Genomic DNA, 18,193 nt, shown 5'->3' with positions numbered 1-18,193 from the left:
CCATCCCTGAGGTTCCTAGACACCTGCCAGTAGGTTTCACACTGGGTTCTAAACTTCCTAGCAGACAAAAAAACAAGGTAGTAAGGTAGATACAACAGACCATGGAAATGAATTGAGAGCTCAGAAATAAACCCACATAACTGTATCTCATTGATTTTTACATGGGTTCTGACTATCCAATGGGGGGGGGGGGGAATCTCTTCAACAAATGGTTTTATTGGGACAAGTGGACAGCCACATACAACAGAATGAAGTCAGACCTCTCTCAAAAAACACACAATAACTCAAAATAGACCATAGATCTAAATGTAAGAGCTAAAACTACAAAAATGGTAAGGGAAAATAAAAGAAATAAACGTTCATGACCTCAGATTAGACAGATTCCTTAAGTATGACATCAAAACTCAGCTATGACACAACACTTAACACAATGATAAAATAGACTAAATCAAAATATTTTGTAATTAATGCACTATAAAAAGTAAGAAGACAGAACAGACTAGTACAATTTATGAATCTGATGAACGTTTATATAGAACATAAAAAGAACCATTAGCACTCATTAACAAAAAGACACACACTCTCCCCCTTTCAGAATGGGCAAGAGATCTGAACAAATAAAATTATTATTCTCCAAATAAGATTATACAAATTGAGCAACATGAAAAAACACTCAACATCATGAGTCATCATGAAAATGCAAATCAGACCCATAATAAAATATTATTTCACACCCACAAGGATGGCCAGAATTAAAAAGCCAGATGTTAGGAGACTACTACAGAGAATTTAAATAAAATACAATCACTTTGAAAAACAATCTGGAGTTCCCTTAAAAAGTATAATACAAAATTACTATTTGACTCAGAAGTCCCTCGGCATTTATCCAAGTGAATTAAAAATATGGCCATACAAAATACAAACAATATGCACACAGCATCATTCATAATAGCCAAATAGTAGAATATAATTAATCAACTTATGGATGGTTTTAAAATGAGATGGCATCAATTCAATTACTCAGTCATAAAAATAAATAAAGTAAAAACATATGATATAATAGAGATAAATCTTGAAAAAAATTATGCTAACTGAAAGAAGTTAGAGATGCCAGCAAACTTTATGATTCCATGTAAATATATATATAAATATATATATATATATATATATATAAAAACTTTATGATGTCCATGATAAGGCAATTTTAAAAACAGACTAGGAGATGTCTAGGGCTGAGTAGCATGGTGAGATTTAGGAGTAAGAGCTAAAGGACATGGAGGGAGTTTGATCTTAAGAGAAAAAAATATTCTAAAAATGGGGTGCTATTTACACAATCCTGAATAAATGTAAAAACTTATGTGTGTGTATGTATATATATATATATATACACACCCAGCAATGCTTGGGGCTTAGTCTTGCCTCTGAGCTCAACTGTATTTACCCTACCAGTTGTACTATCTTTCTGCCTCACCACCCCATCCTCAATGAAAAGGACAACTTTTTGATACAGGTAACATCTTCAACAATACAGCTGTAATAATAATTTCAACAATATAAGAAAAAAATCTCATGGGTTTTTAATATTATTTATGATAGGCTAATGGCCAAGAATCAAAGATCTGTAAAATAAAAAATAGTTCCACCAGAAGTAATTACCATGTCCTAGATATGCAGCTCCCTGATAGTTAAATTTAATCCAAAGATAAAAATCAGAATATTAAAAAGTATATATAGGCCATAAATTGTTCAGGCAACCTTCTCTGAATATTTTTTCTTTCAACTGGCTTTTGGGTTATCCTCTGCAGATATCTGGAATATTAATTTCTAGGTTATCACTTCTCTCATTGTTGATTAAAGACAAACAAGTATTTGGCCCTCTGCTGTCTGTTCTTTCACCCTACACATTCCTTCATAGTAATATCATTCACATCCATAGCCCCAAAGGCTTATTTATTCTCTCATCTACCAGTTTACTGAGTATATATGTCAGGCATTATAAGGGGCATTTGTGATACTTCACTGAGCAAAACAGATAAAGATTCCTGGTTTGTTCATACTCTAAGGGAGGGAGAGATGATCAATAAATATAATATGTAAATTATATTAGGTGATTATGTACCTTAAAAGAATGCTAAGGCAAATTACTAGGTATGGGACAGAAGAAAACTGCAATTTAATAGTATTATTATTTTGGGAGGAGGGCACAACTAGCTCTGTGCTCAGGGACCATTCCAGTGGTGGTGGAAGACTGTATGGTACTGGAATAGAATGGGCGAGAGAATTGGGCAAATGCAAAAGGAACATGGATGAGATGCAAGAGCAACTAAAGGGTTTAGCAGACGAATGACACAAACTGACTTTCAGCTTAAAGGTTCACTCTGGATACAGTGCAAAATGGGGAATGCTGTAATGCAATGAAGTTAGAGAGCGGGTGTGGTGGCATGGACTAAATACAGCAGTTGTGAAGGTGAAAAATAATATAATTTTGGACATATTGTGAGTTAGATCAAAGTAACAGTATTTCACAACTAAACAGAGACGGGGTATAAGAGGAAAGTCAAAAATGTATCAGAGGTATCTTGTCTAAGTAATTAAAAAGATAGAATTGGCATCAAATGAGAATGAGAGGCTGACAGATGGAGCAGGATCAGAGAAGGGAGATCAGCTTAGGTTCTGGCTGGGCTTGAGATGCTAAGCAATGCATGAAAATGGTATGGGAGGGCTGGAGAGATGGGACTGTTCAAAAGAAAAGACAACTGCATTGAGCAGCAACAACTGCCACTTCCATATGGGGTTGGGGTCAAAAGACTATGAGAGTAGGTTCAAGCAAGGAAAGAGAAAAAAACTAGATCAAGAGACAACTTCATAGGGCCAGTGAGGTGGTGCTAGAGGTAAGGTGTCTGCCTTGCAAGCGCTAGCCAAGGAAGGACCACGGTTCGATCCCCCAGTGTCCCATATGGTCCCCCCAAGCCAGGGGCAATTTCTGAGCACTTAGCCAGGAGTAACCCCTGAGCATCAAACGGGTGTGGCCGAAAAAAAAAAAGAGAGACAACTACTTCATAAGAAACAGGGTTAGAGCAAATAAGAAAATGGCTTTTTCCCCAAGAGAATGAATATATATATATGTATGTATGTGTATATATATATGTATATATAATTAATTATATATATTTAATGAGAACAGAACAAAATAAATACAGTCACAGTAAAAAGGGAGAACAGCTTGTCAGTGACCATAAAAATGTGAAATCCAACTTTCTATTTTGCTTCAAAGTTTCTCAATTAACTTGGAAATAAAGATCATCAACCAAGAATGAAGATGTAAAAGACTTTGAACATCTGAAAAGGTAGAAAGCTAGCATCCAAGAAGAAAAAGAATGAATATCACTTAAGAATGACAGTCTGGCTGCATGGAAAACCTGCTTTGAGATTTACAAATAGAAATGTTGGTGAGCCAAGTATTTTTCAACACCAACCACTTATTTATATGAGTATAGATGAGGGAAAATGATAAAACTAGAAAAGAACTATAATGTCAGATTGTGGAATAGAAGCTGAGTAGGAAAAGAATGAAGTTATTTGAAGAGTGTGAGACTGAAAAGCCAACAGTATCAATAAATTGGAGGACTAGTGTTCTAGCAGGACTGTGAGGTGGATATAGACTAGAAGGAATAAGCTAGAAATTCTAAAATCAAAACATATGCAGTAGCTTGATAGACATCCACAGATATATGACACTAAGCCTATTAAACAGAAATTCCCTCTAAAACTCTTCTATCTTCCCATTGGTATTTCCTACTATGTTCTGCCATCGCCTGAAACTCTGAACACCCTCTTGGCACTCCCTTCCCATCATCCTCTGCCAACCCTCACATTCCCACCCTTATATACAATTGGATTCCAGGGGGCAGGGAGATAATGCAATGACAATGATAGAAAAAAGTGGTCACTCTGAACCAGGATTGGGTGCTGAAAAGAGGTAAAGTGGTAAAGCCTCATACCATCTTAGTGATAGCCTCGTAAACTACAGTGCCTAAAAGGAGAAAAAGAACCTGCCATAGAGGTAGTTTGGGAGATTAGGAAAGAAGCAGATATTGGTGAATTGGTGTTAAAACAGTGAATCTCAATCATAAATGATTTTTCCTGAAACTCAGTCATGAATAACTTTGTAATTCATGATGACTCAATTTAAAAAAAAATAGTAGATAAGTAAAAGATGGGATTGAGGAGACAGTACAGTGGGCAAGGCATTTGTTGTATAGCTGAGACCCAGGTTCAATCCCCAGCATCCTATATGGTCCCCCAAACTCACTAGGAGTAATTCCTGTGTGCAGAGCCAGGAGTAAATCCTGAGCAATTCTGGATGTGGCCAAAAAAAATGTGTGTGTAAAAAGAAGTGAATAAATGAATAAAGTTAAGAGAGAGAACAGTAGATAAGGTACTTGCTTATATATATGAAAAACCAGGATTCATTTCCTAGAACCACATGAACCCTGCCAAGAATAAGCCACGAACACAGTTGTATATGGCACCAAAAGAACAAGTTTTCAAACTAGATCCAAATCCTATTAAATCAGCTACCTACCTTCCTTTCCTCTGCAATTCTTTGGCTAATCTCAGTACCACTACATTTCCTTTACTTTGCTTAGGCTCAGCCTTAATATAATAACATGAATTTGTCTTTTCATCTTTTTTCCACAAAGCCAGTCCGTTAGATTTCAAAACAGATCACATTTTTTTTCCTTTTGGAGGCTTTAGGGAGAGGGAAGAACATGCCCAATGGTGCTCATAGGACCATACAGTATCAGAGATTGAATCCATGGGCCTAACATACAAAATACATGCTCTATTGTTTTGAGCTACCTCCTGGCTATAATCACATTTTGTAATTTCCTTATTTAAATTCTTAACACACTGACTTTAAAATAATAAATAGATAGACAGATAGACAGACAGATAGATAGATAGATAGATAGATAGATAGATAGATAGATAGATGATAGATAGATAAATAGATAGATATAAAAGCTTTCTGGATAGCTAGAGTGTAAATAGATAGATAGATGATAGATAGATAGATAGATAGATAGATAGATAGATAGATAGATAGATAGATAGATAGATAGATAGATAGATAGATAGATATAAAAGCTTTCTGGATAGCTAGAGTGTGGCCCCAAGCCCTAAAATACTAGCAAACTATTTAAAGTAGATGGAAGACCAGTTCCCAGGATTATGTAAATATTCCTTCTTCAACTGATAGCCCCATCATCCTTTCATGTTAAAATGCTTTGCCTTGGGCCCAGATGATAATACAGCAGGAAGAATATTTGCCTTGCACACAGCTGACCCAGGTTTGATCCCCAGCACACCATATATTTCCTTGATCCCTCCAGAGCTGAACACAGAGCCAGAATTAAGCCCTAAGCACCACTAGGTGTGGTGCTTATTTTATCAAATAAAAATGCCTTATTGTAAGTCCAAAATCACTTTGTGCAGTGTATGGGAGTATTTTTTGTGATATTTTAACTGCTTACAATTTACCAATGTCCTCCAGCAGATTGTATGGGTCTTTTGGAAAGCAAGATCCCTAAATCCTGTGCCAGGATTAAATTTGAGATCCCAGAGCCAAGTAGATATAAAGATATTGATGGTAGGATAGAGCTAGAAAGCTAACCTAATCATCGGAAAGTGCTAACAGGAGTTCTTCTCCTGCCTATTACTAAACTGAACATGCCAACCTACAGTGAAAATGCAATTTGTATTGTGACCTGATTTTTGTAGACACATATAAATATTTATAAAGCCTCTTACCACCACTAAAAAACCCACCTACTTTTTAGGAGTTCTAAGTGTACTGAAGAGTTTCTTTAGCATTAAAAAAAAATTCTAAGTAGCAGGGAAAACATTCAAAGAACTGGGGCACATGTTATGTGTCCTGAGGTCCTGTATTCAATCCTTAGTACAATATTGCCTCCACCTCTCCACTCTAGTACCAAGTCAGGAAGCACCACATAACCAGGTCCAAATATTGAACAAGTACAGTATTACCCAGAGTGGCAGCAAACACCCCCCCCCCCCACACACACACATGTGAGCAATGGTTGGGAGGATCCCCCAGCATTCACAACAAAAAAAGACAGAAATGCATCTCTGTTGTTGAGATGGTATTATATTATTAATCATCAAATGACTCTAAAGTCAGGAATTATTCCTGGCACAGTAGGGGACTCTATGGGATTCCAGGGACCAAATCCACATCAGCCGCATGGGAGGCAAACACGCCCTACCTGCTGTGCTATTGCTCCTATTGCTCTAACCCCATTCATGCTTTCTGATCCCTGGGTTTGATCTTCAGCAGCACTACAAGGTTCCCTATTATTGCTGGACACAACGACTGGACACTGAACTGGGAATAGCCTCCAAGCATTATAAGGTATTGGTGCAAAAGCAAACAAACATAAACTAGTCTCCTGTCGTTTTTAAGCTGCGCTTTTTTAATGCTTACCAAAGGAGGAAAGGGTAGTTAAACCTTTCAGAAAATGAGGGCCCGGAGAGATAGCACAGCGGTGTTTGCCTTGCAAGCAGCCGATCCAGGACCCCGTGCCTGCCAGGAGCTATTTCTGAGCAGACAGCCAGGAGTAACCCCTGAGCACCGCTGGGTGTGGCCCAAAAACCAAAAAAAAAAAAAAAAAAAGAAAAGAAAAGAAAAGAAAATGAGACCTGGGGGCTGGAGCCATGGCGCCTTATGTGTGCTAGGCTAGGACGAACCATGGTTTGATCCCCTAGCATCCCATATGATCCCCCAAGCCAGAAGCGATTTCTGAGCGCATAGCCAGGAGTAAAGGAGTAACCCCTGAGCAATACCGGTCACCAGGTGTGGCTGAAAACAAAAAACAAAAAACACACAACAACAACAACAAAAAAAAAAAAAAAAAAGGAAAAAAGAAAACGAGACCTTGAATGAAGGGGTGGGCTAATCAAAGTTTGAGCCAGGGATTTATCCAAACTGATAGTACACATGTCTTGCATGTCATGAGACCCTGGATTCAATCAACAGGTCCATCTGCTCCTCAATTATATCTCCACCAGCAGATGTGGTCCTAGTGGTCCCACAACAAAAATCTGACAAGTAAAGGGATCAAGGAGATCTCTAATAGTTTTCTCTCACTTCTTGGAGGAAAAGGTTTATTCTAGGTAGACAGAACAAAAGAGGATACACTATTCCTCCTTATTACAACAACAAAAGGATTCTGGCCTACCTGCAGATGTAAGAATGACAGCTTTGGCCCGGAGAGATAGCACAGCGGCGTTTGCCTTGCAAGCAGCCAATCCAGGACCAAAGGTGGTTGGTTCGAATCCCGGTGTCCCATATGGTCCCCCGTGCCTGCCAGGAGCTATTTCTGAGCAGACAGCCAGGAGTAACCCCTGAGCACCGCCGGGTGTGGCCCAAAAAACAAAAACAAAAAAAAAAAAAGAATGACAGCTTTATCCTCATGTGGAAAGATTAGAGCCAACTAAGAAATTTGGAGGTAGAGGCTGAGCTATGGGTCACAGTAAAAGTGGTGTAAATAGACATAAAACAGCAAAATGCACTAAGATTTTTAGGTTAAGGAGCAGAAAATCTGAACTCAAGTTAGGTCTTAATTCCATCTCTAACCTGCTGCTGAGTTTAAACAATGCTGGAATCAGCACTGAAGAACTACAGTTTTCATCTCACACCTGCTTCTACATCACCACCCAATAATTTTTAGAAATCCAAAGTACGGACCCAGAGAGATAGCACAACGGCGTTTGCCTTGCAAGCAGCCGATCCAGGACCTAAGGTGGCTGGTTCGAATCCCGGTGTCCCATTGGTCCCCCGTGCCTGCCAGGAGCTATTTCTGAGCAGACAGCCAGGAGTAACCCCTGAGCACCGCCGGGTGTGGCCCAAAAAACAAAAAAAAAAAAAAAAAAAAAGAAATTCAAAGTACGATATATTTTATTTGTGTTGCATAGTCTATGATCTTAATGTGTATTTAAATCCTTCAACCACTTTTGATATATAGATTATCCCATAAGCTACCCATAAGCCAAAATAGTATTAGAATAAGACACATTTCTTTTTGGATTAAAAAATATGTAACAGGAGCTGGAGTGATAGTATAGTGAGTAGGGCATCTGTCTTGTACATAAGACCCAGATTTAATCCCCAGCACCCATATGGTCCCCCAAGACCACCAGGAATTATTCCTGAGCACCTTTAAGTGTAGCCTAAAAGACAAAAAAAAAAATAAAATTGAATAGTCTATTATTTTAAAATATTAAAATTAACGTTTTTGGTATCACCTGTCCTTTTTTTCCCCTGATGCTGCCTCTCTTTTTTTGGGGGGGTGGGAGGGGTTGGATTATATCTGGTGGTGCTCAGGAGTTACTCCTGGCTCTGCACTCATGAATTACTCATGGCAGTGCTCAGGTAGACCGTATGGGATGCTGGGGTTGAAACCCAAGTCAACTGCATGCAAATCAAGCACTTTAACTACTGTGCTATCACGCTGGCTCCAATGCTGCTATTTTTAAAAATTAACTACAAAGAAGTATGACTTTTTGTTGATAGTTTATTTTTCATTTTACTATCTTCTCTAGATCTGTGGCCAGTGATGGAGAAAATTCTCACCTCTGATCTAGACTTACCTGCATGAAGCCTTCTGAGTTGAATAGATGAATTCACATTTTCCATGGATACAGTAACCATTAAGGTTTTCAGGGCAAGGCATATGGTTTCCCATATAAACATCCTCTCCTTGATCACTAGCATCTTAAAAGAACACAAAACCAGGTCAGAGAGTAGTAAAAAGAAATGTGAAAAATGAACTTTTCAAAAATTATGTGATAGCAAATAATTCAGACATTACTGGGTATTTAAAAAGGGAATATGTCAGTTATAAGATGAAGAAGAACCAAGGTCCTGAATGCCACAAACAGAAGGTAGAATGTTAAGGTTCATAGTATTTATAAATATTTGCATGGTGTGTGAGCACTATGAGCTACTACTGACTTATTTGTTTAAAAAAAAAAAAAACTTAGGGCCAGAGAGATAGCATGGAGGTAAGGCGTTTGCCTTTCATGCAGAAGGTCAGTGGTTCAAATCCTGGCATCCCATATGGTCCCCCAAGCCTGCCAGGAGCGATTTCTGAGCGTAGAGCCAGGAGTAACCCCTAAGTGCTGCCGGATGTGACCCAAAATCAAAAAACAAAAAAAAAAAAAACTGCTAATGAAGACCGGAGAGATAGCACAGCGGTAGAGCATTTGCCTTGCAAGGGGTCAACCCAGGACGAACCTGGGTTTGATTCCTGGCATCCCATCCAGAGCCCGCCAGGATCGATTTCTGAGTGTAGAGCCAGAACTAACCTCAATTTCTGAGCACAGAGCCATAACTAACCTCTGGGTGCCGCCAGGTGTGGACGAAATAAAAAGGAAAAAAAAAAAACCTGCTAACAAAAACTGGATAGCATTGCTAAAGAAATAAATGTTACTTCTAGAAAATCATCTCTATGACAAAGCACACACACTGTGAGTGAGTGAGAGAGAGAGAGAGAGAGAGAGAGAGAGAGAGAGAGAGAGAGAGAGAGAGAGAGAGAGAGAGAGAGAGAGAGAGAGAATGTGTGTGTTAAAAATAGGCTTTTGAAGAAGTGATTTATTCTATACATCCACATCGGGGCTATAAAATTAGGGCCAAACAACACTGACAAAGAAATTCTGAATTTTTGTGTGGGTTTTCAGGGTTTTTTTATTGTTTATTTGGGAGAACACCCAGTGGTCTGCTGAGTCTGCTCCCAGCATCATGCTCATGTTCACTCCTGAAGTAGCAGGGAACCACACAGTACTGAGGCTTGAACTCAGCCTCCAAACACAAAGTCTGCACACTAGGCTTTTGAGCTATTTTTGGAGCCAGGAATTCTAAAATTTTAAGGGGAAAGGCTTCTTTTGAGGATGAAAACTATCAATAATATTGATCTATTTTAATGAAGATGACTTTGTTGTTTTCACATAATTGCTACAGTATATTATCCTTAAAAAAATATATATTAAAACAGGACCTGTTATATTGGCAGACAAGGGGGCAAAATGTGGTGGTCTAGGATGCACTCTGGGATCAGTGGTAGAGGGAATTCGACACTTGTAGAATTGGCCCAGATTGACTGTATATCTGAAATTCAACTATGAAGGACTTTGTAGATCACAATTGTTTCAATAAAATAAAATTAAAAAAAAAAAGAAAAATAGGGGCCGGGTAGGTGGCGCTAGAGGTAAGGTGTCTGCCTTACAAGCGCTAGCCAAGGAACGGACCGCGGTTCGATCCCCCGGCGTCCCATATGGTCCCCCCAAGCCAGGGGCGATTTCTGAGCACATAGCCAGGAGTAACCCCTGAGCACGGGTGTGGCCCAAAAACCAAAAAAAAAAAAAAAAAAAAAAAAAAAAAAGAAAAATATACACCATTGGCACCATCCTTGATAATAAAATAAATTAAAAACGAAGAAAAATTTAAATATTAGGGGCCAGAGAGATAGTTCAGCAAACAAAGTATGTAAGAGGATAGAGTTCAATCTCACCACAGCCTAACACCATAAACAAAAAGAAAAATAAAATTTTAAATCACCAGATTTAAATATAGTGAATAATGACCCAATAAAACTCATAAAGAAACAGGAAAGACAAAAATGTGAGAAATATGACAGCATAGTCTCCAAACGCTTTCATATTAACTCATACTCTTGTACTCTTCTCTCCTATCTGCCCTACCTCTCTTCCTTCTCTATTCCCCCCTTTCATTCTCTTTCAAAAAATTCACATATGGGGCCAGCGAGGTGGCGCTAGAGGTAAGGTGTCTGCCTTGCAAGCGCTAGCCAAGGAAAGGACCACGGTCCGATCCCCCGGCATCCCATATGGTCCCCCAAGCCAGGGGCAATTTTTGAGCGTGTAGCCAGGTGTAACCCCTGAGCATCAAAAGGGTGTGGCCCGAAAAACCAAAAAAAAAAAAAAATCACATATACACATGCAGCCAAACCTGGTTCAAAGACCCAGCTTTGTGTATGGTCCTGAGCACCTCCAGGAATGATGTGAGTGCAGAACTAGAAATAAGCCCTGAGTCCAGCTGAGTATGACACAAAAATAAAGTACAAAGAAAACATAACCTATCCTAAAAATCCATAAAAGAGCTTTTCCAGCTCTGAAACAATAATTCTGCCAAAGTAAAAAAAAATTTTGTCCTCCTGTAGGTTGCCATAATCCTGAGACCAAATTCCCCCACTACAATATTCATAATACTGTCTTTTTGTTTTTGTTTGTTTTTTTTTGTTTTAGGGCCACACCGGTGATGCACAGGCTATGTGCTCAGAAATCGCTCCTGGCAGGTGACCATATGTGACACCAGGGATCGAACCAAGGTCTATCCTGAGTCAGCCACATCATGCAAGGCAAATGCCCTATGGCTGAGCTATCGCTCTGGCCCCTCACAATACTGTCTTAAAACAGGATTTATAAAAATCAGCACAGCTACCATAAAATATGAGCTCCCTAAAAATCTAAACATTTGTATTATTAATTTCTGTAGAATTCCTAATACTTGGAACACAGTCCTTTCCCATGGCTCTGGTTTCACACTGAAGATACTATCATACAAATTGCAGTGAAACCAGAAGGGACTGGAGGCATGCAGCCATCTCCCATAGCAACCGAATATGTGAAACTTGTGCTTAGTGAAAGATCAGCATTAGAGAAGAAATATGAAGGTTTACTACAGTAATAACTGAAGGGCAGGTTAAATGTTCTAGAAAAAAAATAAAAAAAAGAAGAGAAAGGTGAAGAACAGAATTCTGAGAGTAACTGTGATGACTGAGAATGAGCACCAAGTGTTAGAGTAAAAATTTCTAGTCCTGGGCCAAAGAGCTAGCTCAATGAGCTAAGTGCATGCCTTGTAGGAAGAGGTTCATGTTGAGCCTGGCAGAACATGGTCCCCTTAGCACCACTGTGAATAAGCCCTAAGCACAGTGTTGTGAGCAGTCAGTCCCAAGCACACCCAGTGTAGCCTAAACACCAAAAACCTTCTAGCCCTTGTTCTGCCATTGTACATGAGTCACAAACTCTTCCAGTTCAAGGGTCTCTATTTGCTACATGAGGATAACCAACAATAAGAACACAGCTACTAACAACAAAAATAGAAAATAAAGGTATGACCCATTGCCATAATAACCTGTATAATGAATTCAGGAATAGAGTGGGTAATATTTATTGCAATCCTAGATGATAAGATTTCACCGTTCTCATTTCATAAATGTGGCCCATTGAACATCAATGTGGTCCATTGTACTTGCAGTTCACTAAGTGACTGGACAGATGCAATAGGCAACAGCAAAATGGAACATCCAAGCATCTGCCCTTTAGGCCAAGTAAATTAGATGCCTTCAGAAAAAGAAAGATGAAAAGGCTTTAAGTATGATATAAGAAAGATAGTTTCAGAAACCACATCAGAGACAGAGTCCCAGACAGCAAAACTGGGTGGAGTACAGCCCCATATAAACAAGGCCCCACAGGCAAGTGGTGACAGGCGCCAAGCACAGCAGCTGCAAGTACTCTCTCAACAATGTCAGTGTGTGTGCAGTGTAAGGAGAGCTGGTTACCCAGAGCCCCTTCCCCCACAGAAACAAACACACCACCAACAGCAGTGTTTTCCAATACAAAGGAGAGCATGGTTCTAAGTGACGTTTTAAGAAAACCCCATGCCAGGTGGTTTATCTGCAAAGGCATGTTCCATTGGCTCTCTGTCCTGATCCTCTGATGGAGGAGTTGCTATTAACAAACCAGCCTTGCAGCTGGAGGGTCCTCAGTTGAGATCACAACAGTTACATAAACATTGCAACAGTGGCTCTAGAGCTTATTGTTTTATTGTTGTTCTTTTGTTTTGTTGGAGGGCCATACCCAGCAGTGCTCAGAACTTACTCCTGGCTCTGTGCTCAGGGATCACTTGTGACTGAGCTTGGAGGATTATATGAGATGCCAGGGATTGAACCTGGGTCAGCCAAGTGTAAGGAAATATCTTACCCACTGTACTATCTCTCCAGCCCACAAAGACTCATTATTTCTATGTCTGAGTTTGGCACCACTCTATAGTATCGATATACTCTTTTTTGCTTCCCCTCATCTACCCTATACCCCAAACTCTATCAATAACAAATTCCACCATATACCATTCCCTAATCCCATGGGGCTTAGGCCCCCTCAAAAAACACTCTGTCAAGGAGATGGCTGAAGGTCAAGTACATGTTTCAGAGCCAGAAGGCTGGGCATCAATTCCCAGCATTGCATGTGGTTCTGAGCATCTTCAGAAACAAATCCTGAGCCCAGAGTTTGAAGTAGCCCTTGAAAACAACATGGTATAACTCCAAAAAAGCTATCTACTCCTGCCTACTCATGCCACTCTTATTTCTAAACTCCATTATTCTCCACACAAACTTTAACCTTCCTTCTAAGCCTTCCACTCTACATTACCTTTTCTAATGTAAATAAATGTATCCAATTTTTCAGCTATTTCTTTTTTTTTTCTTCAGCTATTTCTTAGAAAATATTCCTGTCACTTCAGTAAGCTACAAGACCATATCACTTACCACCATAATCTCCTCTCCTACCCCTTCCTCTGCTGGATTGATCTCTGTCACCTCCAGATCAGAATTCCAATCTCACCTCCCAGTGAACTTCCTCGATTAGGGTCTGGCCCATCCATCTATCTACACACCTTTTACCTCCCTCTTCATGAATTGCTGCCATGATCTGTACACTGTGACACCTTCTCAAACTTCCTTAAAGCAATTCACCTCTTTTTTTTGCTTTGTTTTGTTTTTGTGTCACACCCTGCAGTGCTCAGGGGTTACTCCAGGCTCTACGCTCAGAAATCGCCCCTGGCAGGCTCAGGGGACCATATGGGATGCTGGGATTCAAACCACCGATCTTCTGCATGCAAGGCAAACGCCTTACCTCCATTATATCTCTCCAGCCCCAGCAATTCAACTCTTAGATTCTGATATTGTTGATTTATCAAAGATCACATTAAAGCCCTAGCAAAATAATTGTATTAACATATGTAAATAACAGTCACCAAATAATAAATCACTCTCAATAGATCAGTATCTCTAATATCTTCCAAGCAGCAGGGAGGAGTTAGGAGTATATTGAAAGAATGAGCTCAGAAATAGAATGAGCTGAAATTAAGAGTGATGTGAGAATATCCAGGCAATAAAAAAGATTTCATAGTTGGATTTCAGGCTATATATCACCTTTGGACAAAATATTAATTTTGAAATGTTATGCAAGAGCTGGAGAGATAGTTCAATTTTGCACATGACCAAACCAAGTTCAGTATCCTATATGGCTCACCATCAAGAGTAATTCCCAAATAGAGAGGCAGGAATTATTCCTGCACGTCACTGGGTGTGACCTCTCCCCCAAAAAAAGGCATGCAAAACAAAGAGACTTTTTAAATAAATTACTCTTGGAATTTAAAACTGTTTAGAAGGATGGCAATGAATCTGGGTGGAGCTATATATGTACTAGCCACTTAAACAGACAATATGATTAAAAGTCAACTTTCAGAACCTGAGTGATAGTACACCAAGTAAAGAGCTTTCTTTGCACACATACATCCATCCTGGATGCCCACCACCACAAATATATGGTCATCTGAGCACCAAGAGGGTTTTCTTTTTTTTGTTTGTTTGTTTGTTTGTTTGTGCCACACCTGTTGACACTCAGGGGTTACTCCTAGTTATGTGCTCAGAAATCACTCCTGGCTTGGGGGGACCATATGGAACGCTGGGGGATGGCTCCGGCCATACCAAGATAGTTTTCTGAGCACAAAGCCAGAGTACAGCCTGAGCACTGCCAGGCATGGCCCCTTCATTTTAATTTAAATATCCTTATTTAATTATTAAATGGGTAGAGTGCTTGCCTTTCATGTAGCCAATTCTGGGTTTGAACCCCCATACCACATATAGTCCTCCAAGCACCAATAGGGGTGATCCTTGAGGACAACACCAGAAGTCCTTAGCAACTCTGATGTGACACCCAAAACAATGTAAACAAAATATATTTTCCTAGCTATTTCCTCTATATTCCAAGAATAATTCATAAATCACCTAGATAAGTCAACAACTCAAACTCAAAAATAAAATTAATCACCTCCACCACTTTCTCTCAAATACCTTTCCCTCCTCATATCTTTAGTTCTATAATCAAAATCAATCCATCACCCAAGCCATCTGAGCTTGTACTCTAGGCCTTATAATTAAATAGATGTCTATTCTATTCTTTTTACGTCTACTTAACTAATCTCTCTGCTACCAGTCGCAAATATAGTAAAAGTACAATATTCCTACCACAAATTTATTCAGCTGCTAAACTTCGTAGAATTACCTTTTCAACTATATTAATGATTCTTCACTACTTACAAGGTTCAAAGTTCCCAAGATGATAATGCCTTCAGGAAACCATAAAATATTTGAGTCACAATTATCTTTCTAAGCTGTCTTTCTGTTACTCCTCTCAGGTCTCTACTCTCAGGCAAAAAAGGGTCTTTGGGGCCAGGGTGATGATGGCTAAATGGGCTGGGGTTGCATGTTTCGTATGCAGGAACCCTGGCACCAATGATCCCCTGAGTATCTCCAAGAGTGAACCTTGAGCACTGCCTAATATGACCCCATGTCAAATTTACAAAAGCATTCCTTAATGTTTGTCTATATATTCTATCATGTCTGAATCCACTTCTCTACTCATGCTCTTTATATATCTTTTGACCTTTATTTAAATTCGAATCATTCTTTTCAAGGTTAAGCTAAGATACCCCCCACTATCTCATAAATTTCTCAGTTCCTCACTAAACAATAATCTCTTCTCTAATCCAAGTTGGGGGTTTAGGAGTAAGGGGATATGGTCACACCCCATGATACTCAATGGCTACTCCCAGGCCAGTACTCATCAGGGATTTCTTCAGCCTCTATGCTAAGGAAACCATATGGCACTGGGGATCAAACCAGGGTTGGACACAAGAATTGTAAGCCCAGAGCTTTCTCTCCAGCCCTTCCCATATAATTTTCTTTCAAATTAAGACACCATGATTTACAAAGTTATTTATAGTTGGACCAGAGCAATAGTATGGCAAATAAGGTGCTTGACTTGAACGTGGCCAACCCAACTATCCCATATAGTCCCTAAAACACCACCAGGAGTAATTTCTGAGTGCAGAGCCATGAGTAACCCCTGAGCATCATTGGGTGTGAACCCAAAAAAAGTTAATCATAGTTGAATTTTAGGAGTACTATGACCAACTGAACTTTTTAAGTGCGCTTATAATAATCAATTTCTATTCTGCTAGAAGTAGGCTATATGCATTTTTATATTAAACTCTTCAAAAATGAATAACATTAATTTATATCTGGTTATTTTTCTATCTACCAACAATGTCAAGTAAAAAGATCTGCATTAAATTAGCCTATAATAAAGTATATGTATTTATTATGCTGATTTCATTTGGGTTATAGATCAGTGCTTTTGTATAAAAAAATGTTTTCAATCTCTCTAAAGTAGCCTAGGCACTAAACATTATATCCCAAAGAAGGAAATATTATCCCCCAGAGAATTCTGCTTTGATTCAGTAGGATAGTTTTAGCCTTGAGTACAACAGGAGTGGGTTCTTTTTGTTTGTTGAAGGTAGATTTCTAGGAAGGACACTGAGTGATATTTTTCTTTTCTTTTTCCTTTTTTGTTTTTGGGTCACACCTGGCAGTGCTCAGGGGACCATATGGGATGCCAGGATTCGAACCACTGTCCTTATGCATGCAAGGCAAACACCTTACCTCCATGCTATCTCTCCGGCCCCGAGTGATATTTTTCTAAATGGGGGGACAGTTCAAATAAACTAGGGAGCTTCTGTACTAAATTATCCCTATGATTTTATCAAAGACTGACAAATATTCTTGCTGATAATAATTCTTCATACTGCCTAATAATTGGAACCTACTAAGAAATAACTTTCCTATTCTGATCACACTGTACTATCAAATACTGGGGCTGATTTCTATTTATCTCCTATGGAAATAAGAGATTTCCTATTTTATCTTACTTTTATATAATTTTTATTTTAATCATAGTGGCTTACATATCATTCTCAGTAATATTTTAGGTACATATTAACATTGAGTCAGGGGAATTCCCACCACCGAATTGTCCTCCCTCCACCCCCCCCCCGTTCCCGTTCTGCCTCCCATAACCTCCACCCTCACCCCGGGGCTGCTAGAATGAGTGGTCCCCTCTGTGCCTAGCTTACTACTTAGTGATCTTATGGCTGTTTGGTCATGGTACCTCCATTATATCCCCCTCTAATTGGGAGGCGGGGCTAGATAGTTAAAGTTATGTGGTTTTGTTTGAAGAAGAGAAAAGTAATAAGATGGGGTAAAAATCAAATACTTTTTGTCAACCTAGAAAACATTTCAGAAGCTTCATGCACTCTAATTGATTCAGATTTGATAAGAGACATTGACAGATTTTTCAATGATTGTATCAGCTACCACTTATTGAACAATTATGAGATATCAGTTTTGAGCACTGCCAAGTAATTTTCTTTTATTTTTATGCTATTCAATGAGATTTCTATTATTACTCTTATTGATACATATACATATTTTTTTAAGTTTGGGGCCACAATTGGCAGGGCTCAAGGCTTACTCCTGGAAGACCTGGGAACCATATGTGGTACCAATGATTGAACCCAGGATGGCTACATACAAAGCAAACACCTTACGTGCTGTGCTATCACTACAACCCCATCGTATTCCATATCTTTTTAAAAAATTAAATATAAAAGCTACGTCATACATCTGAAAAAGAAATTGTCCATTAGTATGACCAAGCAAATGGGTGGAAGGTGATTTGTGATAGAGCAATTATATACCGGGACCAATCTAGTCATGTAAAAATCTAGATCTGCTTTGGTTATTAAATTTGTGATAGAGCAATTATATATAGGGACCAGTCTAGTTATGTAAGGATTCAGATCTGCTTCAATTAACTAAATAACTAGATATACCGTATTTTTCGCTCTATAAGATGCACATAGTTTTAGAAGCTCTCCTCCCCCTGCACTCAAGCTTCATTTACAGTTGGCATT

General features: G+C 39.0%; 1 protein-coding gene across 1 annotated transcript in view; it reads right to left on the bottom strand.

Annotated features, from left to right (window-relative positions):
- LOC126003806 (myb/SANT-like DNA-binding domain-containing protein 3) overlaps positions 1-18,193 on the bottom strand; it is a 180,070-nt gene that overhangs the window by 6,880 nt on the left and 154,997 nt on the right. Inside the window, exon 8 of the mRNA XM_049770165.1 lies at positions 8,674-8,797. Within this exon, the coding sequence (XP_049626122.1) occupies positions 8,674-8,797 (124 nt within the window). The remainder of the gene's footprint in view (positions 1-8,673; positions 8,798-18,193) is intronic.

The sequence above is a fragment of the Suncus etruscus genome, chromosome 1, assembly GCF_024139225.1.
Source record: "Suncus etruscus isolate mSunEtr1 chromosome 1, mSunEtr1.pri.cur, whole genome shotgun sequence".
Lineage (NCBI taxonomy): Eukaryota > Metazoa > Chordata > Mammalia > Eulipotyphla > Soricidae > Suncus > Suncus etruscus.
This window is presented reverse-complemented; position numbering and strand designations above follow the sequence as displayed.